The sequence below is a fragment of the Mytilus californianus genome, unplaced genomic scaffold, assembly GCF_021869535.1.
Source record: "Mytilus californianus isolate M0D057914Y unplaced genomic scaffold, xbMytCali1.0.p SCAF_11, whole genome shotgun sequence".
Classification (NCBI taxonomy): domain Eukaryota; kingdom Metazoa; phylum Mollusca; class Bivalvia; order Mytilida; family Mytilidae; genus Mytilus; species Mytilus californianus.
This window is the reverse complement of record NW_026262593.1, coordinates 73,424,999-73,450,464: the sequence shown is the minus strand read 5'-3', so window position 1 is coordinate 73,450,464 and position 25,466 is coordinate 73,424,999. Positions and strand designations below refer to the sequence as shown.

Sequence of the window (25,466 nt, the reverse complement as noted above, 5' to 3'; positions counted from 1 at the left end):
TTTTATTGAGGACCATGTGTTGCTCTCTAAATGTCTTTGCTTTGACCTTGACATTCACCCCAAATTTCCTTTTACTAATATGAAGTATTACATATGATAGATCCTTGCCCATTCTAATCAATTTGCAGAAATGTAACTTATTCACTCAATGACCCTAATTTTGTTTATAAATTTTCAATGGTATTTTAAAACTTGGTATATATATATATATAGATATATACATAAGTAGACATAGTGTTAATTTAGATAAATAGAATTATGTATGAATATAGTGTAGAAGTTTCATACTGAAATTTGGAACCAATCTTGAATTTGAATTATACAGAAAAGATAGATTAAGGGGGATTAAGTAGTGTTGAATTATTTTAATCTTATAATCTATATATGGATTAATAGAAAGGGATGAAAAATGTCTGGATTAGGACATTGTAATGTTTCATTTAAGAGGTTTAGCGTGTTAACACACATCATGGTACATAGAAGAATCAGTTTTAAGGAGTGTAAAGTCTTGTGAACATGGGTCATTATCCTTTTTTTGTTTGTTCATTATACAACTATGTTATTCCAAACATTTGGTATACATTATTATTTGTTGGGTATTAAATGTTTAGGTTTCTTGGGTACTAAGAATTCAAGAGTTCAACAAAATTAAAATTTTCATGTCTTACATGACAGTTAAACATTGAAACATGTTAAATAAATGGAGAATGTGTCTATAGGACACATATGATGCCCCCCGCTTGCATATAACGTTATAAAGAGGCATAACTCTAGAACGGTAAAAGTGACGCCACCCAAATTTGAAGTTGATCTGTATTTTGTGGTAATACACATTGTGTATAAGTTTCGTAATATTTGGTTGAGGCAAACTAAAGGTAGAGAATGGAAACGAAAAATTCAGCAATTATTCCATATTTAAAGGGGCATAACCCCAGATAAGTAGAACTGATGCCACCAAATTCTGAACTTGATCTGTGTTTTGTGGTAATACACATTGTGTAGAAGTTTCATAACATTTGGTTGAGGCAAACTAAAGTTAGAGAATGGTAACGGTGGGGGCATACAAAATCTTGTTAAATCATTTCTAGACTATCTTGCTAGCTTGCATATAATGTTATAAAGAGGCATAACTCTAGAACGGTAAAAGTGACGCCACTCAAGTTTGAAGTTGATTTGTGTTTTGTGGTAATACACATTGTGTATAAGTTTCGTAACATTTGGTTGAGGCAAACTAAAGGTAGAGAATGGAAACGAAAAATTCAGCAATTAATCCATATTTAAAGGGGCATAAACCCAGAACAGTAGAAGTGATGCCACCAAATTCTGAACTTGATCTGAGTTTTGTGGTAATACACATTGTGTATAAGTTTCATAACATTTGGTTGAGGCAAACTAAAGTTAGAGAATGGTAACGGCGGGTGCATACAAAATCTTGTTAAATCATTTCTAGACTATTACTAGACTGTTGTTCAGTGGTTGTTTGTTGATGTGGTTCATAAGTATTTCTCATTTTTCATATGGATTAGACCGTTGGTTTTCCTGTTTGAATTGTTTTACACTAGTCATTTTGGGGCCCTTTATATCTTGCTGTTCGGTGTGAACCAAGGCTCTGTGTTGAAGGCCGTACTTTAACCTATAATTGAAAGTAAATTAAAATTGTTTGTATATCAACTCTGTGTTATTATTGTCTCAGCTAAAAATGTTATAAATAGAATGTACAAACACATGTCTGTCCCATAGTTCTTCCGGTAGCTCATCTAAACATATGGTTTCATCACTGCTGCTTGTTGTCAGGTCTATGTAGTCTTCCTGAGTAAGGTCCATGACATAACCGTAATCGTTTGTTATGTATTGCGGAGTGTTATTTAAAGAAGAGTCGGAATCCGACAGGTACAGGTCTTGTTCCAAATCACTTGTTGAGGGTTTTTTCGGTTTTGAGGTGGATGATTGGTGATACTCATACGGTGATTTAGCTGGTATTGTCCTGAATGTAGGTGTTTTCCCGTTCCATTCTTTTTTCTGTACGGCTTCAAATGGTGGTCTCCATTTTTCTATTGCTTTGGCCATTTCACGAGGATTTTGTTGGAAGCTATTATAATCTTCTCTGGCTTTATCTGGGTGTTTTGATTTAAGGTGTGTTACGGCATTTGATTTTCTAGTGAAGGTTGCAACACAATGTTTGCATTCAAACATTGTTGCGACTGGTTCGTGGCGTTCCTTATGGTGTCTTCGTAAAGTAGAAATACTGCAGAAAGTTTTCGGGCATTTTTTGCAATTAAATCGTCTTGTGAAAGTTCCTGTAGTTTCTTTTCTTTTGGTAATCTTCGTATTAGCCATATCGTCTGTTAAGGCCCCAGGGTTCGGTGCTTCCAAATTTATGTATAAGAGCTTCTTCCGTTCTTAGTCTGACGTTTATGTTTTGTTCTGTGGTTGTTATGCCTGTTATGGTGACGTCGTGTTTATTGTGACCATTTGAGGTGAAGTGTTTCGAGACTGGTTTTGTATTATTCTCAGTGTTGATGTCCTGTAGATGTCCCCTGAATCTTTCTTTTAGGCTATTTCCCGTTTGACCAATGTATTGTTTTTTGCATTGTTTGCATTCTATTAAATACACCACACTTTCTGTGTTGCATGTAATTTCGTGTTTAATATCTATTTGGTAACTGTTTACGGTACTTTTTGCACTTTCTGCGGTTTTCATTAATCTACAGAGATAGCAATTCTTTCCGCAAGGGTGGCTACCCTTACGGGTTTGTTTGCGTACAATTTCGGTTTTTACTAGTATTTGTTTGATTGATAAGGCTCGTCTATATGAAACAATGAGTTTTTGTTTCGCGAGGGTTTGAGTTTCAGGAGTTCTTTTGAGGATATCTTTCCTCTGGTTGATGGTTCCGTTAAGATTTTTTATTTTTGGATGGTAGTTGATTACTAATGGAATCATATCTGGCTTCACGGGTTGGTCAGTTTCCTTTGGTTTTAACAAATCATTTCGATTTAACGACTTTGCTTTTGAAATTGCAGAATCGACAACCTGTCGGGGATAACCCCGAGTCAGGAGATGTTCTTTCAGACGGTTTGTGTGAAATTCGAAATCATTGATTTCTGTACAAATTCGTCTTATTCTCAGTGCTTGACTGAATGGAATACTTTCTTTTTGGTGTTTCGGGTGGCATGAGTTGTAATGTAAGAAGAGGTGCGCATCTGTTGGTTTTGTGTATAGAGTTGTGTGGAGTTTTCCTTGGTTATTAACTACCGTTGTATCTAGGAAATCGACCTTTTCTGTACTTATGTGGCTTGTGAATTTTATACTAGGATGGAATTGGTTGAGGGCACTGATGAAGGAATCTAGATCCTTGCGTGTATGTGGCCATATGAAAAATATGTCGTCTATATATCTCCACCATACTAATGGTTTAAGTACTTGTGTTTTTAGGAATTCTCTCTCTAATTTGTCCATAAATATAATGGCGTATTCCGGAGCCATAATTGTTCCCATGCTTGTTCCCATAATTTGCATGTAGTATTTATTGCCGAATTTAAAACAATTTTTGGTTAAGATAAAGTGCATAAATCTAAGAAGTATCCAAGTTGCTGGTGAATTTTCTTGTCTGTTGTTCAGTATTTCTTTTGCTGCAAGTATTCCTTCTCTGTGTGGAATGGTTGTATACAGTGAGCTTACATCTGCCGTTACTAGAAGGCTGTTGGGTGGTATATCGCCTAGCGATTCGATTTTTTGTAGAAAATGTGTGGTATCTTTAATATACGACGGTATATCTTTGATGAAAGGTTTTAGATAATGGTCCACAACTTTTGACATATTTGCAGTAGGAGAGTTTATTTGTGAAATAATTGGTCTACCTGGATTTCCTGTTTTGTGAATTTTTGGGAGAAGGTAAAATAGTGGCGTTCGCCAGTGTTTTTGTAATAAGAATTCGTGTAGAGTTTCGGGTAGTTTGTGTTTTATATCGAGAATGAATTCTTTTATTTCTTTGGCGATTTTGGGGTTGAGATCTTTATTTACTTCCTCGTAAAAAGTAGTGTTAGAAAGTTGACGGTCTGCTTCTCGCATGTAATCTATGGTATCCATAATAACGATTGCTCCTCCTTTGTCTGCTGGTTTAAGTGTAATGGTCTGATCATTTTTTAATTCATTTAAGGCTCTAAATTGATTTCGGTTGAGGTTTTTTCTTATAAATCCTGTTTTCGGAATTTGTGAGATATCATCAGAAGTAAGGTTTAAAAATGTATCCAAATCTTTATTTCTTCCCGCTGGTGGTGTCCATCCTGTAGGTAATTTAAACGGGTTGGGAGTATATGTGCTTTCACTGGTATCGTTCTTTTTTTGAAAATGGTGTTTCAGGCGTATTCTTCTATTAAAAATTAGTGTATCTCTGAAAAGTTCTAACTCATTTAGTGGGCCTGGTGTTGGACAGAAACTTAATCCTTTTTGTAGCACTGAGTGTTGGGCATATGTTAATTGTTTTTTGCTCAAATTTATTACGGCACATGTATCCTTTTGTGGTTTATTCTTAATTTTCTTATAAATGTTGTGTTTAATGAATTTTCTGGTTCTCGGCATTTTCGGGGGTTGGGTGATTTATTGTTGCTTAGCTGGATTCGCGGGTCGTTTGCTAATTTCGTCTTCGACTACATAGACCTGACAACAAGCAGCAGTGATGAAACCATATGTTTAGATGAGCTACCGGAAGAACTATGGGACAGACATGTGTTTGTACATTCTATTTATAACATTTTTAGCTGAGACAATAATAACACAGAGTTGATATACAAACAATTTTAATTTACTTTCATTTTCATGTTGACAATCTATTTATATACATTTTCTATTTATACTTTCACTATTACTTCCCTTTCATAACAACTACTATACTATGACGTTGTCACAAGACAACCCGATTGTACACTTAAGTATGTTCAATGTATTATTTGTATCCTGATGACGGTGCCCTAGGCACCGAAACATGTCGATCAATAAATTTTCTGCAGCAGTCCCTCCAGTGTTGTTGTTATAAGACTTTCTACATTATTGTGTTTCATCATAACGACCCTGCATACCCGAGGTATCCACTTCAGGGACTCTAACTCACTACAGACTCACCAGGCGTTGGTTCACTTTCGTTTGTAATTAACCTATAATTGTTTACTTTTTACACATTGTGACTTGATGGAGAATTGTCTCATTGGCACTCAATTACTACATCTTCTTATTTACCGGTATATGATTACTGGCAATGTGAATGTTCACCAGTTCAGTGAGAAATTTCAATGTTTTTATTTTATTTTATTTTTAGGGGGGGGGGAGGGGGGTGCTTATAGATTGTTGTCTCATTGATGAATATTCCACATCTTTTTTTTTATCTTCATAAAAAAAAATTGAATGTTTTAAATAATCATGAAGCAACAAGTCAATTGCTTATTTTGCCATTCTTTCAACATATTCTGTTGCCAATAAACACATTTTTTGCTAGAAATCTGAAATTGACCAAAAAATTGTAAAAAATATTTCTGATTATTTGAAATGGAGAAGGAAGTTAAGGTTTTTCTTGAACATGATTTATATCATTTTAGGGTGAATTTATAAAGTTAGACTTTTAAAACTCAGCAAGAAATAAATTATTTAAAGGAATATTTGTATATATATATATATTTAAGTCGTTATATTATCAGCGTGAAAAATCAACAGTATATTATTCAACTTTTCACTTAAATTTCTAAAGAAAATACTATTAAGATTTGTTTGTTAAAAACCTATCTGTAAACAAATATCTTATTATCTTCTTTATATTTATAGCTCAGTGTTAAAATTGAATTATGTGCAAAACATTATCAGTAGTCACACCTCTTGCTTGTGAAAAGTTCGACTTTTGGCAGTTGTACAAACTTAAAAATAAATTGCCAAAACTATAATATATCTATTACATTATTTACAGAGTAAATAGTATTCATTAGTTAAATTTCGTGTCGTATTACATGTCCATGTAAAATTTCAGTCACCCTTATTTGCTTACATGTCTTTGCTGAGTAAAAGTACATAGAACTTGTTTAATATGACAAAAAATAAAGAGTTGTGATGTAATGAAGCATTTGAGAAAGCCAAGCATTGTGAATCAGTGTTGAATATTTAAGGTTGAATTGACTGATTATTGTTTACTATAGATTCATCATTATTCGTTGGATACCAATTTTCGTGGAATTTGTGGGGAAAGTTGAAACATGAATTTAAATGTTCAACCAAGTACAAATGTTCTAAAGGCTTGTATATAGATATAAGAAGATGTGGTATGAGTGAAAATGAGACAACTCTCCATCCAAGTCAAAATTTATAAAAGTAAAATTGAGAATGGAAATAGGGAATGTGTCAAAGAGACAACAACCCGACCATAGAGCAGACAACAGCCTTTATAGGTCAAAGTATGGTCTTCAACACGGAGCCTTGGCTCACACAGAACAGCAAGCTATAAAGAGCCCCAAAAATTACTAGTGTAAAACCATTCAAACGGGAAAATCAACGGTCTAATCTATATAAAAAACGAGAAACACTTATGAACCACATTAACAAACGACAACTACTGAACATCTTGTACGCAGACTTTGGCAAACCCACGAAATTAAATATTCACGACAATACAATTTTTCTTCAATCCATGAAAACTGGTACCCTTGGAAAAAAATGAATCCACAGTAATCCCAATGATTGTAGACCTGCAAAGTGTCCAGATTAAAAAAAAAATTGGGAAAAAGGGGGGGGGATGGTTCCCCCATGAGAAGGGTTTGCCAGATTCTTGAAACTCCAGAAATTTAAACAGATTTCATTCAAAAACAGCCTTTCAAAGGAGTTAAAATGGTATTTAAGCACATATGCTCTTTTATAAAACTTGGAATATTAGATACACTTCAGACAGAAATTTAAAGATTCAGTGAATCTGTTTCTCTGATGATTTTTAGACAATATGAACTTTAACTTTAACAAACTTTAATTTTCTTTTCCAATGATCTACAAAAAAAATGTGCTCACTGTATACAACAAATATTAGATTTATTTAAGACGGGAATTAAAGAGGCATTTAGTCTTTTTGGATTAAAATCCCCCATGCAGATTTTGAAAAGTTACCAGGTATGTGATTGGATACATTCAAATTTTTTAACATTTATAATTCAACATCTGAAAAGTAACTTAAAGTCAAATAAAACATTACATAATCAATTGTCTAGCAAATCTTAAAATGTTTCCAATAAGTGAGATCTCCAACTTTCCAGATTTGAAAAGTTAACTATGTAAAAAAAAAATTTTGAACTTAGCCAAATACACTTGTGCCCTCTGAATAGATACATTTGCTCTTAATCATGTTCAAATTTCTCAATTTTACATAGAATTTAATGAATTCATTTTTGGAGCACTTTATAGCTTGCTGTTCGGTGTGAGCCAATGCTCGGTGTTGAAGGCCGTACCTTGACCTATAATGGTTTACTTTTATAAATCGTTACTTGGATGGAGAGTTGTCTCATTGGCACTCATACCACACCTTCCTATATCTATCTCCCAATTATAGTAGTTTGCCATTTTTTAATAGTTTAAATTGTCTCCCTTTAAAGAAGTAACAACTAGATACCTGTTCTGGTAGAATCAGTGTACCAGTATATTGTAATTATCTCCCTTTAAAGCAGTTAAAACTAGATGCCTATTTTGATAGAATCAGTGTGTATATTGTTTCCCTTTATTGTTTTAATTTGTTTTTTTTTCTTCTGTTGAACCAATTGTGACTTCTCTGACTTCTAAACACTAGTATCTATTTACAAAAAGAGGAGAGTCAAATTAGAAGTAGTTTTTTGGCTGCTGAGAAAGGGAAGAGCTCCATTAGAATTGTATTTTTTATATGAATAAATAGAGAATTATTGGTAATAAAATATAAAATGCAGTTAACCAAAACCTAAAGATTGACAGAAAATGATTAATATAACAGAACTAGTATCTATAAAAATTAAATACAGTTAACTAAAATATAAATATCTCCATAAACTAATTCATGTACTAATTTTTGTATACATGTTTTGTAGATTGCTATATGTTTATATATTCATAAAATACTATATAAAAATAAGGAGATGGGGTATTATTGCCAATGAGACAACTATCCAGCAAAGTTCAAATGAAGTGGATGTAAGCAAATATAGGCAACTGTACAGCTTTCAACAATGTGAAAAACCCATAACGTATGGTCGGCTATAAAAGGCCCCGACATGAAAAATATGAAACAATTCAGTTGAGAAAACTAACGGCCAAATTTATAAGAAAACAATTTACGAAAAACAAATATGACAGACATGAAGCAACGACAACCATTGAACTACAGGCTCCTGACTTGGGACAGGCACATACAGAATATGGCTGGTTTAAACATGTTTGTGAGTGCTCAACCCTCCCCATAACCTGGGGTATGTATATCAAAAAGGAAAACTTTTAATTTTTGTCAGGAATTAACTTGTGCCTTCAACTTTGTACTAGATTTGGCATTTTAACTTTTTATTCAATTTGAATAATTGTGAAATTTATTAAGTTTTATAGTTAACTCAAAGGAATATTGGGTAAATTCAAACACAAGTACATCAGATATTCCTTTTTTCAGTGTTTGTGTCATATTTTTATATTTGTCCTGGATGTTGCACTATACATATTATACATATTGAATAAAAGACTCATTCAAGAAGACTTTTAAAATCATTTTATTTTTTTTTTTGAAGTCGCATTTTGTCGAACAAGGAACATGGTGTAACATTATCATAATGGTATTATACAAATTAATGGATACGACTTTTGTCAATAAATAATATAAGAGTCACATGATACAGGGTATTTGTTGGAATGTATTCAAGTCATCGTTTCGACTAATTAAATATTTACAATACGCAATTGTCAGACGGCAAGATGATTAAAGTAGTAATCAGGAATATTGTCACAATATGATAGAAATATCAAATAACATTGGACGTTTCATCAAGGGAAATTTTTTTACCAGACCTTTGACAAATTTAAAACTAAATTCGGGCTTGATCAATGCTCATTTCACTTTTGAAATTGATTATATTTAGTTTGGAGTACATATGTTTGAACTCTTTCCAAGTTGGTTGACCTTTAAAGATTTATTATACACATTAATATTCCTAAGTTTTGTCTAAGTTCAGAACGTCTCCTTTCATGACATATTTTAGTAGGAAGTTTACATTTCGAGTTAACACAATAAATTTTATTGATTCTGTTGATAGTCATAATACAACATGATACATACTTTTGTATAACTATTTAAATATTAAAATCGTGTTGAACATTGATCAATGGATATATATCTATTTACCATTCGACCACTTTTCTGTAAAAAGAATTGAAAATGCAGTTTCACGTTTGTTATAATTATTTATTCATGCAAAAATCACAAAATTCAAATTAAATGCCCGTTAATGTTTGTATTTAGCATGTTTAGTAAAAACACCAATATTTCTGTTAAAAGAATTAAAAATGCAGTTTCCCGTTTGTTATAATTTTTTATTCATGCAAACACTTCATGTAAAAAATTCAAATTCACTGCCATTTAATGTTTATACTAGTATACATACTGAAAATGTTAACCAACGAAGTGTTTTCTCATGCAAAGCAGGGATACAGTAACAAATTTGTTTTTCCTGTCAGACAGCTCAACTCATGAAAAACAGATTTCTGTGGCCAATATAAAAAAGAAGATGTGGTATGATTGCCAATGAGACAACTCTCCACAAGAGACCAAATGACACAGAAATTAACAACTATAGGTCACCATACGGCCTTCAACAATGAGCAAAGCCCATACCGCACAGTCAGCTATAAAAGGCCCCGAAATGACAATGTAAAACAATTCAAATGAGAAAACTAACAGCCTGATTTATGTACAAAAAATGAACGAAAAACAAATATGTAACACATAAACAAACGACAACCACTGAATTACAGGCTCCTGACTTGGGACAGGCACATACATACAGAATGTGTCGGGGTTAAACATGTTAGCGGGATCCCAACCCTCCCCCTAACCTGGGACAGTGGTGTAACAGTACAATATAAGAACGAACTATAAAAATCAGTTGAAAGAGGCTTAACTCATCAAGCATACCTTGGATTATGTAGCTAGACTTGCCATTTTCATGAATTATTGGGGATGAACATTTGTATCTATAAAATTGACTGAATCCACAGTAATCAAAAATAAGAAATTTTGGGAAAGTTCTGAATAAATTTTAACCAAAAACGAACAGTAAACATGTGTAGACATCATAATCCACTTTATTCTTGCCAACATATATTTTATTGCTGCTTTTAGTCATTGTATAAAGTTTTACAGCCATCGTAAAAGTCTTATACTCCCTATAATAAAAGTATTATGCAGTAGATATCACTTATAAAGTTATAAAGATATTATTCAACAACAGTTTCACAGTAATAGTCCTAATTTATATATCAAGTAGTTTTTATCGAATAACTATTGCGGCAAAAGTGACCTTCTGTGTTGAAGGCTGTACTTTGACCTATAATGGTTTACTTTTACAAATTGTGACTAAGATGGAGAGTTGTCTCATTGGCACTCATACCACATCTTCTTATATCTACTTAGATGATTTTGGCTCCAGTAAACCAACTTGATTTTGCTAACACTTTTGTCTTTTTGTTTTAGCCTTTCCTAGCATATTTCAGGGTGATATATTTTCACATGTTTTCTAACTTTAAGTGTTCAAACAGTTAACCGATTTATTTTCATAATTTTCTAACTTTGTTAGTATTTTCATATAAAAGATTATTTTGTTAGTGATTTATTTATGCAACTTTTGTGAGTAGAAAAATATTGTGAATATATCAAACTTCTATCAATTCTTACATGTACATTAACAGAGTTTAAAAATGATAAAAAATGATTTGCCGGCAACTATGCAAGAAAGGATTATGGTAAATGTGGAAAAAAAATTAGTCAGTATCCAGAATAAAGGATATTTACTTCTAATGTTTTTTTTTTATATTTTATAATCTGTTGTATTTTTTTCCGCCTAATCAGCTCTTTGAAATAATGTTAATAATGAAAATGTTATTTAGCTTTTTTTTACCTTAAGATTCTTACCTTATATTTTCCTTCTGTAATAGGATATTATTCTCATAAACAACTGAGGACTGAATATTTTTTATGTTTGTATTTTCAGGTGACCAGTTAGTCAACCATATCCCTAATGGTCAGCTGTTGACCAACAAGCTAGGTTTACTAAACAGTTTACAGGAGTATGAACGTGTTACATTATCAACTAAAGGGAGACCACCCAGATTGAAATTCAATGATTTCTTCCCAGAGACTTACAGACTTGATGAGAAAAATAATAAAGATATATTTCTGGAAGTTTATCAAGGTAAAAAAACAATTTCATGGTAAATTGGAAGTTTATTGAGAAAAAGGGCCAGGGGCGGATCCAGAATCTATATGACTGGACCCCAGTCAAGGGATAACTTAAACAAGTTATTACAGGAAATAATAGGCATACTGTTATTGTGGGAATTCTGTAGGAGTTATCTTCTCCTGTCATGATTTGTGTTGAATTAACACATGTCCTTTATTGTACAAAGAAACAATGTCTGTAATAACGCCTTCTAGTTATCATCAACATTTTCGTTGGGTGAAACACAAATCAGATACTTAATTTACCACTGTTTGTTTTGTTTTTTAAGATCTCGTGTGATTTCAAGATGGTTACATTATTATTTGTGTCATTTTTGGTGAAACAACATGGGCACAATATTACCAGTTTGTTGTATTTTAATGATAACTTTGTCTGGAATATTTTTTTTGTATTTTTGTAGGCGGAATTGATTTGATATTTTCAAGTTATTAGAATTATTTTAGCAATTCTTCAATGATACCTTAGGATTAAATATTTATAAATCTCATAATTTGAGTTATTGGACACCACATGAATCAAAATTTAAAGAGTTTTACAAAATTTTGTCCAATTTGCATTGTTGTCAATATAATGGAATTTTATGCGACTGTCATACAAGTAAGAGGTTTAGCTAGCTATAAAACCAGGTTTAATCCACCATTTTCTACATAAGAAATGTTATCCATTCGTTTGATGTGTTTTGAGCTTTTGATTTTGCCATTTGATTATGGACTCTCCTTTGAACTTTCCTCGGAGTTCGGTATTTTTGTTATTTTACTTTCTACTACTGGACATGAAATTGTGCACCTGTATTATAATTTTTTATCTGTTGTTAAATTTGAGTTTTCCATGCCACAACATTGACATAGCCATTTCTGCATATATCATCAACAGAAAGCAGTTGACACACACCTTTAGAAGACTTTCACATTTTGAATAATTTGATATATGGAATATATTGGAGCATATTTCAGACAAAAAATAGTACATCATCAGAAAATGAAAACATTTCACAAACAAATAAACAAACCTGTGCAATTTAGCATCTAATAGAACCCTAATTGATCCAAATACAACAAAATTACCCCACAATAACGTGGTTTATATGAAGTAGTGACAGTTCAAAACAAGCTTCACAAGGTGTGTCAGATTTAAATCTTAAGTGACTAGGATTGCTAGTTTTTCTGTCTTATGTTAATGGTGCTCTTCAGGCACTCATTCTTTTTCTCCACTGGAAAAAGGCCGCCATGATATTGCCAAAAGTACTGAAAGTAGGGCCTATTATAGCCGACTATATGGTATAGGTTTTTCTCAATGTTGAAGGCTGAACGGTTGCCTATAAATTGCTTACACCCACTTCATTTGAACTTTGGCAGATAGTTGTCTCACTGGCAATCATACCACATCTCCTTATTTTTATATGAAACAGTGACAGTCAATGACTGATAATATTTATATATTTTCAGATGGAGAAATGTGGATCTGTAAGCCTACAGGTTTGAACCAAGGGAAAGGAATCTTCATTATCAGATCTCGTGATGAAATCAATAAAACGTTGGAAGAGAGAGAACAACGAAAGGAACAGTTGTCACGATCTACTAAACCCCTTATGAGTAGGATTGTTCAAAGGTAGGTATCTAATGCATTCTGGTGTAATTTTTTCAAATGTTACCTCAAACATTAACCTTAATATTTCAGTCCCTCCCCGTAATCGAACTCCTACTTGTGAGGGCCTGAATTCCTCACATGCTAAAAACTCTTAACGAATCCTGGATTTTGATTGGTGCCCTGTAGGAGAGGTGACCAATCAGCAGTCAGTACAATTTTAATGAGATAGGTAAATCCCGAGCTAATTCAGAATGATTAATTGAAGATTTTTTATTGTCTATGCATCCAGGCTTTCATGAAGTAATCATAGAATAGTGGAATATAATGACTGAGTTATTCGGGTAATCAAAACATTGGGGTTTGTTAACAGATATGTTTGAAACAGAAGATATTCATGCTATTATTATACCCCTACAACAGAGATTGCGAAAGATGCATAAAAATCACTCAGTATGGGGAGGGTTTATAATAATCACGCTGTGTTGACTAAAATGGGGGTAAAGGGGAATAAATGAAAGTGAGTCAATAGGTAAAGAATTGAGTATAGGGAAAAGAAAATTCCAATTAACAAACATATTTAAACAAGAAGTGAAGCAGCAAACACAAACACAAAAGTTTTCTCAAAAATGAATAAATCATCACTAAAAATATGAAATATGAAAGTTTGACAATAAAACAGATGTTGATTTTGCTCAACTTCCATGATGGTATCCTGGTAGTGTACATGGTTCACTGAATATAGAAAATGATGGAAATAAGTACAATCCCAGGTTAAAATTTTGATTTAAGCTATTACCTTGAAGTTGTGGTTTGATCAACTTGAGACTTGTTTATTTTGATGTGAACTATTTAAAATGTATGCCAATTTAGGATTGAAACCAGATTTCATAGTTAACTGAACATTGAAATGTAATGCTACAAGCATGCTGTCCGATGGACTCATATTCTTGTTTTAAAAGATAGGAGAAAGATATCAAAAGGACATTCAAACTCATAAGTAAGAAAAAAACAAACAACAGTACACAAAACACAACATATAAAAACTAAAGACTGAGCAACACTAACCCCACCAAAAACTGGGGGTGATCTCAGGTGCTCCAGAAGGGTTAGCAGATCCTGCTCCACATGTGGCTCCTGTTGTGTTGCTTATGTTAGTACAAATCTGGGAATATGTCTAATTCAGTAGGTCACATTCGGGGAAAAGGGGACAGGATTGATTTAGTATCCTCTCTTTCAGTGGCCCTGAACATACAAGACATATTTGCCACTGGACGTTTAGCAACCAATAATCAATTTTCTTTTTCAGGTATATTATGAACCCATTGTTACTAGCTGCTAGGAAGTTTGATGTCAGAGCCTATATGTTGATTGCATCCACTGTACCATTCTTAGTCTTGTATCACAAGGGATATGTCCGACTTTGTTGTGCCAAATATGATAATGATGACCAAAATCTGAGCATTCATCTCACAAATCAGGTAATTATCTCCCTTATGATTGTAAGTTACCTCCCCTGTCTGACTCCTTGTAGGGTTGACCAAATTCTGAGCATTCATCTCACAAATTAGGTAAATATCTCCCTTATCATAGTAAGGTATCTCCCTTTCTGACTCCTTGTTTGGATGACCAAAATCTGAGCATTCATCTCACAAATCAGGTAATTATCTCCCTTATGATATAAGGTTATCTCCCCTGTCTAACTCTTTAGGCTTTAAGTTTTGATTAACATTAAATAATGCATATAACATCAGCATATTTGGCCTCATTTGTGGCGTAATAGTATGGTGATTAATGGTTACTGGCCACAGACCACAATTAAATTCCTCTATTAGTTCTTAATAACGTTTTGTCTCATTAAAAAAATTGCACCATGCCTTTTTGTCAAATCTTTTGTGTGTGTAATGTATAGTACTAGTTCAAAAATATATCCAAAATTCAGAAAGATTGAACTAATCACTCTTACAAATTTAGCCTAAACACATCCATACCCCTATGGACAAGTCAAGAGATGTTCCGAAAACTGTAAATATGACCTTTTTGCACCTGGCCTCATCACTCTTTCCATATCAAAATCAGTTAAAATACAACATCCAAAAGTTTATTTCACCTCTCTTCTTTCATTTCCAACCAAAAAAAACTAAGAAATGAATGAGGAAGGGAAAGAAAAAAAAATAAGAAAAAATATACTCCAATTAAAAATAACTATATTCATGGACATCGAAAAGCAGGGTCATTAATTGTGGTCTTGAGCCTACTGGAAAGCTTAAGGTGGATACATTACTTGTGTGATCAACTCCTACAGTTTTCAACCCAGATCCCTGACACTTCACAGGAAGATTGCAGATATTTTGAAGTTGTGCACTTGCTATTATGGAATTGTTTAAGGAATTTTCTCACCTTTTTCCAGAATTTTGAGCTTATTCATTTTTCAGCAAAATTTATGGAAGAGGGTACAAGTTTTGGGTAATCAAATCCTCCAAAGTTTTAAACCCAGATCCCTTAATCTTCACAGGAAGATTGCAAACTGTAAATTTCATTTTGATATTTTATCTCTACAGTTTGTACAGAAGAAGGATCCAAACTTTAAGGATATCAAAGAAGATACAGTATGGTCGATGGAAAAGTTCAATGATTATTTCAACGAGAAAATAGCTTCAAAATCTGGTGTGGAACCAGATTGGGTTAAAAATATACTGACGGTAAGTCAATGAAATTTTTATCATTTGCAAATATAGGACAAAGATACCAAGGGCAAAATTAAGAACTGAAAGACAGACATGCCAAAAGATACATTTTGAAAAGACAACTGAGGTGCTCCCGAAGGGTCAGCAGTGCCTGCTCCACTATTGACAACCATGGTGTTAAGTCGATAATATACATTGATGAGTCTGAAGCATCAGAAAGTTGTGGATTCGTAAATATGTCCTGTTCAATCCTAACACATTACCAAATTGTTATAAAGTTGTTATGTTCTGATTATCAGGTTTTCTGATTATTGATGTTAAAGAATATTAGCTGTGAGTGGCACATACAAAAAAAAAGCTTTTTGTCCAATGAGCACAATGAAAGATTTAAAAAATGCTTCATATTGTTCTGAAAAATTTAGATATCACTTTATTGATATGGCATGATGTGCCATTACCTGAATATCTTTATAATACGGGAGTGTTGCATGGTGTCATATGGACACATAGTCCTGTTTTAATGAATTATAGATTACGAAATTCACATCTAGAAGAAAAAATATATATTAAAAAGACTGTTTGGCTTAGAATAAGAACACTGTGTCTGAGTAGGGTGATATGTCCTACTGTCAACTGCTACCTTGTGGTCTAGCTCATTTAAAATTTGACTTTGTATATTTATGTCTCATTATGTGTTATATAGTCCTAAACATGCATGTTATATTTTTTTCTGTAAGAAAAAAGTAAAGTAACATAAAATACCGAACCCCAAGGAAAATTCAAATTGGAAAGTCCCTTATCAAATTGCAAAATCAAAAGCTCAAACACATCAAACGGAAGGAAAACAAGTCATATTCCTGACTTGGTACAAGCATTTCTTATGTAGAAAATGGTGGATTAAACCTGGTTTTATAGCTAGCTAAACCTCTCACTTGTATGACAGTCGCAAAGAAGCCATCAAGAAGCCATCTGGAATTCAATCTTTATATAATTGATTTGGGTTATTTTATTTCAGAAACAAATGCAGAAGATTATGATTCATTGTTTTAACAGTGTAAAACACAAATTAAACCAGAGAATTGGATATTTTGATCTGTTTGGCTTGGATTTTATGGTGGACTCAGATCTAAAGGTATGAGAAGGTAGCAACAAGACCGTGAACACATACTGTAAACCAAGGAAAATTATGGGTGGGTTTTATTTTCGCGACTTTTGCGAGTAGAAAAATAAATTGTTGTGAATATGCAACAATTGGACCTATCCCTATATAGATACATCATAACATTTAGAAAAATCTGGAAATAAATCGCCGCAAAGTCAGTTAGAAAGAAGTAGACTCAAAATTTAGTTGGTTTTATACAATATTCAACTAGACAATTAAATAGTTTGATGTAGTATGAAGATAAGAGATGTGGTATAACTGCCAATGAAACAAAGACCATAGACCAGGATGTAAATAGCTATAGGTCACTATATAGCCTTTAACATTGAACATAAGCCATACCATATAGTAAGCTGTAAAAAGGCTGGCATAAAAAAATATGAAACAATTCAATCAAGAACAGGAATGGCTTGGTTTAAACTAAAAACAAATATGGCAGACAGCAACCAAAGACAACCACTGAATTCTAGGCTCTTGACTTGGGATGGAGATATTAAGAATGTGAGCAATCAAACCCTCCATTAATGGAATAGTCATTTATTGAAAAAAAAACAAGAAGAGAAAAGGCTATTATCATCCTGCATTTCAACACTTTAATCAACTCTTGACTCTTAAGACATTTGTTCAGTCAAACAATTTAGTATATGCACCGCAACTGCTAATGGCAATGCATGTAAATTAATTTATTGCAGGTCTGGTTAATTGAAATTAATGTGAATCCATCCTTAGCTGTTACATGTGGTGCCCAGAAGGAGGTCGTACCAGGAGTTGTAGAGGAGTCTCTGTGTAAGTACAATGTGTTATTGTAACACCAGAAAAAAGGGGGTGATGTCTTGTAAATAGTTTCAGGACGAAAACAAAATTAAATGATTGATGGATGTCTTTTAGCTAAGTATAAAGGGTGTCTTATTTCTTTTAGCTAAATTTCTTGACCAAAATAAAATGGTGAAAATAAATCTAATGAAAAACTGCAAATTTTGCATTGTATGGTGATTTCGAAAAAATCAAATGCCACAAAATTGGCTGAGCATAATAAATGGTTAAATAAAATAGGTTTTAGTCATAACAGTACCTAGTCAGTCTGTGGATTACTATGAAATTTGTAACACAAGGTTTCCTACAAAAAAAGGATGTTTGTGATTGATAGTGGGGTTTAGGAAAAAGGGGCCAAAAACTATATTCTTCTAATACTAGTTGTATAAATTGCATATTTCTTGAACAATTTCAAATGGTTTTAATTCAAAGTCTTGAATTCTTGGGTTTTTTGATATGCTGAATCTATTTAGATTTTGGATTTTTGGGGCCCCATTATTAAATAGATTTTGGAATATGGGCTCGGTTTTCAAATATGTCCTTATTAATTCCAAAGGGTCTAAAATAAAACTTTGTTTGATTTCAACAGAAATTGAATTTTGGGGGATCTTTGATATGCTGAATCTAAACATGTATTTAATTTTTTTTATTTTGAGCCCAGTTTTCAAATCTGGGTCTAACCATGTACTTTGATTTTGGCTATTGGTCCATAAAAGGTAAATGTCCAATTTTTAAGTTCTTAGAGCGCATTCTTTCTGTGTCAGAAACCTATGCTGTGTCTAGTATTTTATATATTATATTTTAAAGGCTAGAATTGGTAAACATTCAATGAGAGAATTGTTTTTCATAAGTACTTTCATAAAAATCAAATAAAAATTTGGTGGTCACAGGTCTCAAATTCTTGAAAAATAAAAAAAAACCAACCAAATTGTCCTATTAATTTCAATATAATTATCTGCCCTTGATTTAAATATGATTTTTCTGCAAATTTTAGATATATGCATTAAAGAATGACATGCAGCTTATAAATTTTTGATAGTTTAATCTTTAAATTTCAAGTTTTAGATGTTTCTGTTGTATATTGAATAATACTTACTAAAATAATTATAAACCAAAAAAGTATTTTTGCAACATGCTCAAAAGGGGATGTTCAGAAAAAGACACCTGGCCTTGTGGTCATAAAACTTTCGAGCATGATTTTTTTGTTCTCAGACTCAGAAATCAACCAATCAAAATAATGGATTTTGTGTTTCGAGCACAAATTTTGTACTCGGAGTACTGAGTTAAGTTTTATGAACGCAAGGCCTGATCTACCTTAATTTACAAAAAATTTGTGAATGGTTCGAATATTGAGAAAAAAATTATCCTAAGTGGTGATATACATTTTATGCAGCAATGGGAAATACAAATGAAAGCTAAATTTAAGCCAAAATTGTAACCTGAGGGATAGTTACAGGGGAGGTTCCATATTGTTAAAGAACTGACAGAGAGATTGATATCTTTAATGCGGACTGGAATTTTTAAAATTTGTTAGAGTTACTGTTGTTTTTAAATATCCTTACCACTTTAAGAAGGGTAAAAGTACAAGCTGAGGTATTGCCTCTATTGAAAGGCATGCTGACAACATTGAGAGTTTATATAAAAATAAGAATATGAGGTATGATAGCTAATGAGACAACTATCCACCAAAGTTCAAATGGAAGTGGATGTGAGCAATTATAGGCAACCTTACAGCCTTCAATAATGAGAAAAACCCATACTGTATAGTTGGCTATAAAAGGTCCGACATGCAAAATATGAAACAATTCAATTGAGAAAACTAACGGCCTAATTTATAACAAAACAATAAACAAATAAACAGAAAAACAAATATGACAGACATGAACCAACGACAACCACTGAACTACAGGCTCCTGACTTGGGATAGTGGAGTTAAACATGTTTGTGAGCGCTAAACCCTCTCCTAACCTGGGACAGTGGTGTGACAGCCCAACAGAAGAACAACCTATAAAAATCAGTTGAAAAAGGCTGAACTCATCAGATTGATTTGCTTTAAAACATTTTTCACCTACACTTAGTAGTTTATTTGTAACTATTCTTCATTTTCAGATCTTGCAATAGAATGTTTTGAGAAAACAAAGAAAAACCAACCCTTACTGCCACTAAACACGTTGAAGAATTTTTCTGTTTTGTATTGTGGAACTAGAGCAAACACAATTCCCCCTAGGGCAACAAGAAGTGTGTCCCCAGTAAAAGACGAAAGGTTAAAGGTCACTGCTTCAAGTGCTACCACTGCCACATCTAAAACTAATCGTCATGCTAATGAGAACAGTCGTTCCGGACATAGATTGTCTGTTAGTAGCACACCTCTAGCTTCCACTGGGGGTAAAAAATCTGAGGACTCTTCAACCAATGCTGCATCAAAATCTGGAGAAAATTCTTCAAAGGGGATGACCTCTGAACAGCCTCAGGCTGAGTCTGAAACAGTGCCATTAAAAATGACTCATGTGTCGTCTGCTGAGGCGATTGGTGCTAAAAATGGGAGTGTAAATCAAGTCAGTGATTCAGATGCAAGTAAAGAGCCAAAGAGTGTGTGGACTTTAGGAAGTGATGGTGTTTTGACACTTCAAGCACCCAAACCTGTTATTCAACCTGTAAATACCACTCCAAATCTGGATCAAATTAAATCAATATTAGCACAAATAGGTACAACAAGTACTGCATCTACTACCACTGGGACCAGCACGTCTGCAGCTAATGTTGCCCTGGATAAACGTAACGTTAGTGTTTTGTCTCCTTTGAATGATAAAACTGCTGTGAATGCAAGTATTGCAAGCTCAAGTGAAACCGCTACAACTCCAAAATCAGCAGATACATCGTCTGAAAAATTAAAAATGGCACCGCCAAGGTCAGAATTTCCATCTTTACTAGCTAAAGTTGACAATGTAAAATCAAGCACTGTGACCGTTGGACTATCAACTCCAGCAAAAGTGGCATCTGCTGTACCATTGTCTTCTGGTGCTGGGGCATCGTCTACCGCTAACTCCTCTAATGCCCCTCGTTCTGTGCCAATAACAACGTTTTCTATGTCTAGTGTCGTCTCTGGTCACACCAGTGTCCAACACGAACGAGACCGAGCGGAAACAATGGCAGCCTATACCACTCTAGCTAAACTAAACAACTGCTCAAATCTGCCGTCAATTTCACACACCAATTCTGTAGTGAAATCTACATCTAGCTCAGGAAATCAGAATGTAAGATTGTCAAATGTTTATAAAACTACAACAAATTATGATGCTCCGAGCTTAAAATTCACATCTGTGGGACAAAGTAAACAGTCCAACGATTCCCAGATAGAGGTCATACCTCATAGACAAAGTAAACAGTCTGGTGAGACACACGTAGAAGTCATACCACATAGGAAACACAAGGATTTTTTTGACAGAGGCAGTTGATACAATGTTAATGTCTGATAGTTCTGATATTTATATGGCCAATTTGTAATCTTAGCCGTCATTTCTTAGGTCAGTCAGACATTGGTAATTAAATATTATCTGTGGTTTTGAAAGCAAGAGCGGGTTTCTCTGCCTCAGTCTCATTGTATGGCAATAGTCGTGAGATGAGATGTAGTAGAGAAACTTCCTCTAGTTTGAAAGATCATAGATAATAATTTTATAGCTATTTTTGAAAAAGCAATATAAATGACATTAGCTTATTAAGTAATCCATTCTCCCTCCACTTGTCTAAGAAAACCCATAGATCTCGGTAGAGTGGCTTGAGATGGCCTATAATCACACAGAAAGATAAAAAAAAAAAATTCAAGAAAATAGCAGTCAAAATAAAGATAAAGATTTCTTTTGTTTAATGAAAATTGACATATAATTTGCAAAAGATCACAAAACTCTTAATTACGACTTGCAAATGCTGATAACTGTGGATTCATTATTATTCATTGGATACAAATTTTTGTGGGTTTCGTGGGTATAGGTGAACCACGAATTTAAATGTTCAACGAATTACAAATTTTCTATAGCCCTTGAATGCAGAGATTGGCAAAACCACGAAATCAAATATCCACGAAAATGAAATTTTCCTCAATCCATGAAAATTGATACCCGCGAAAATAAATGAATCTGCAGTAATTGATTTAGATCTTGAAATGACTGCAAAAAAAGTTGTACTTTAAGCAGTCATTTTTTAAGTCTGGCATACATTGATAAAAGTTTGGAAAAAGATCGTTAATGTTTGACTCTCAACATGTAAAGAAATCAGAAAACTCAAGACTTGCAAGTATCAATAAACATTCTTAAATCCTCAAAATCACTGGAGTCCTTTTTATACTTTTTTTTCTTCATTTTTACCTTTATCAATCAAATGGTCTATTGAACTTCAGTACATATTTTTTTAAATAACTCTAGATAGTGTTGAATATTTTCATTCTGTGTCTAAATTTTTCAAATGAATTGTATCTGAAGAAGTGTTTTTGAAAATGTTCAGACAGTTATGGGCAGGACTTCAGGCAAGATTTTAATGCAAAGCAAAGGGTACTAGTCCTAGGTGTTACAAAATATTAAGGTAAATGTTGAAAAAGCAAAACAATAACAATCGGAACCATGAAAAGGAAAGCAGAACTTTTTCATCATATAAATAATAATACCTCAGTTTTTACCAATTATGTCTGCATTTGCTACTAATTTTATAGTACATGTATAAATAAAAAATGGAGTTCAGTAGGATATGGAAATATTGTATTGACATATCAGCAATTAGTGTGAAATGATTTCTGTAGCATTAGAGTTGTTTCAAAGGTTTATTTAGATGTTTTTAAAAGTGTCATTTTTTCACTGTTTCCCTTCATTGTACCACCACTATTTCTGTTCATTAATGTAAAATTGTATTTATTGTGGTTCCCACTTAAATCCATAACCTAACCACAGTAAATAGGCATTAAGAATTCCAATCTGCTTCCGTTCGTTTGTTCCATAGCCTACAACAGTAAATAGGCATTAAGAATTCCAATCTGCTTCCGTTCGTTTGTTCCATAGCCTACAACAGTAAATAGGCATTAAGAATTCCAATCTGCCTCCGTTTGTTTGTTCCATAGCCTACTACAGTAAATAGGCATTAAGACTTTCAATCTGCTTCCGTTTGTTTGTTCCATAGCCTACCACAGTAAATAGGCATTAAGACTTTCAATCTGCTTCCGTTCATTTGTTCCATAGCCTACCACAGTAAATAGGCAATAAGAATTCAAATCTGCTTCTGTTCATTTGTTCCATAGCCTACCACAGTAAATAGGCATTAAGAATTCCAATCTGCTTCCGTTCTTTGTTCCATAGCCTACCACAGTAAATAGGCATTAAGAATTCCAATCTGCTTCTGTTCATTTGTTTCATAGCCTACCACAGTAAATAGGCATTAAGAATTCCTATCTGCCTCCATTTGTTTGTTCCATAGCCTACCACAGTAAATAGGCATTAAGAATTCCTATCTGCTTCCGTTCGTTTGTTCCATATCAGGTTAAAAAATTTTAGTCAAAGTAGTTTACCATTTTACCATGACATTATGGTCACGCGAGCTTAACACTTACTAGACATGTTCATTATGATTAGAAGTTTTTTAAAATGTATGGAAAATACAGATTTCTACCCAGATTTCACAGTTCATAAAACATGAAAATATGATTGTGCGAGTTGGGCTCAATGTGTCCTATGGAAACCTGACATATTCTTGCTTAAAAAGTGAAATGATCAATATAAGAAATCTCAAATATTCAACAGAAAACATGTTGTTTTTATTTTAAATTGAATCAAAAATAAAAAAACAGAAAATATATATTAATTTTTTAATATGTGGATACATTTATTAGTTTTGAAATAAGAAAATCACTAAATGAAATTACTTTTTTTTCTAATCTCAAGTTTTATGTTCAAATAATATTCCAATGCATAGATTTGTAAGGAATTCACAAAATATGCTTTTTACAGAAATAAGCAAGGTATATTTATTTAGTTTCTACACGTTAAAATTATTTTAGCTTTTGTAATTTCTAGTCTATGTTTTATGGGAGATAGAATATAAAGTTTTAACACCTAAGTTATAGTATAGAAAGTAGAAAAAACACTCTAGTTTTAGGTTTGTAATTAGTTGAAAAATATGGATGTTTAGATTACCTATTATAATCAAAAATTTATCGACGATTGAATATTTTTCCATTTATCAATTATAATTTGCAATAATCCATAAATGTTAGAAGTATTTATAAAATGGAAATCCTTAGACACCCACCCTTTAAGGAAAGCTTAAAAATCCCAATAAAATACCCATTTTGTACATACATACACTTCTTTGGTGTACAGGCATCTACATGTTTATGGAAATACATAATAAAATGTTTTATATAATATTTTAAGTTTTTTCATGATTAAAATATTTTACTTGTTTAAAAAGGGAGGCAACTCCAATGATTAAAGTAGTAAGAAAATTAGATAAGTCATCTCTTTTTTGTATCATCCCCCCTTCCCCAAATAAAAATCAATAAACCTACCTCCACAATTATCAGATCAAAATTCTTTCACTGAGGTTTCTTTGTTTTTGCAAAGTGATTTCCCACCCTCTACTTGATACTAAGAAAGTAATAGAATTTAGCAAAACTTCTAGCTTAAAATAAAGTTATTTTCATGACTTTTTTGACAGCATGGCCAAATAACATGATTTACTTTGCCCAATTATTTTTAATAGCCATCTCTTTATTATTCTTTATTTTCATATATATATATGTAATAGATTGCTTATTACTTTTATTTTATATGTAAGTATAAATTAATCTGAACATTGTTTCCATTTGCTGCTACTGTGAATTTCAATGGTGTGTACACATGGGTCATTTCACTAGGTGTAATAACATAATATTTAACTTGTCTTTCTGTATTATTTAGCCAAATACAAACTGTGATATATATTACATGTGATTGTAGATGTTTACTTGTTTGATGTTTGTCATATTGACTGTAGAATTATGGGATATATTATTAGGTATCTGTCATATTGACTCTGGACACCTGGGATATATTATTAGGTGTCTGTGATATTGACTGTGGACACCTGGGATATATTATTAGGTGTCTGCCATATTGACTGTGGACACCTGGGATATTCTGACTGTGATATATAATGTGTGGCTGTAGAAGATACGTGTTTGTTAATGTTGTTTACTTTATAATTTGTATTTCAGTACAATAAATTGTTAAAGCAATTATTATTATGGTTCTCCTTGAAAATTGTAGTGCCATGCAAAGATTGAAAACTATTTACAAAAACTTCAAAATCCAAGGTAAATTACCAACAAATGGAAGTTCATAGACCTGACAAAACCAAATGCTTGACTATATCTACATTAAAATAGTGGGTTAAACACTTTCCTGCATTCGCATTAAGTAACACTTTCTTAAATTGTTGTCTAAGACCCTATTTTGCAAGTTGTCCATCGGATATGTGCTATGATATTCTTTTGTATATCATCCTTGTTGGTCTCGTGATGGCTAGGCTGCTAAAAGTGCAGGATGTTATGGCCAGGATAAATGAAAGACTGAAACTGATATTTGTTGTTTCTCTGTAAAAGTTTGTGTATAAATGCGAAGATTGTTAAGCTCAGTGTGAAGTATTGTGATAGATCTGTTGTTTAGTGAGCTACCATGCTAAACTTGCCTGGGTGTACATAGTACACAAAAGCAGTG

General features: G+C 32.9%; 1 protein-coding gene across 5 annotated transcripts in view; it reads left to right on the top strand.

The window, feature by feature from the left end:
* Positions 1–24,989, top strand: part of LOC127720668 (protein polyglycylase TTLL10-like) — a 170,451-nt gene extending 145,462 nt beyond the window's left edge. For 3 of the 5 annotated variants that reach the window (XM_052227383.1, XM_052227380.1, XM_052227384.1), the window contains 7 exons: positions 11,236–11,436; positions 12,930–13,092; positions 14,378–14,549; positions 15,630–15,770; positions 16,771–16,887; positions 17,610–17,703; positions 19,840–24,989. In XM_052227383.1, coding sequence (XP_052083343.1) covers positions 11,236–11,436; positions 12,930–13,092; positions 14,378–14,549; positions 15,630–15,770; positions 16,771–16,887; positions 17,610–17,703; positions 19,840–21,185 — 2,234 coding nt within the window. In that variant the 3' untranslated portion in view covers positions 21,186–24,989. The remainder of the gene's footprint in view (positions 1–11,235; positions 11,437–12,929; positions 13,093–14,377; positions 14,550–15,629; positions 15,771–16,770; positions 16,888–17,609; positions 17,704–19,839) is intronic. The other 2 variants (XR_007990922.1, XR_007990921.1) reach the window with 2 other exon arrangements.
* Positions 24,990–25,466: the final 477 nt, after the last annotated feature.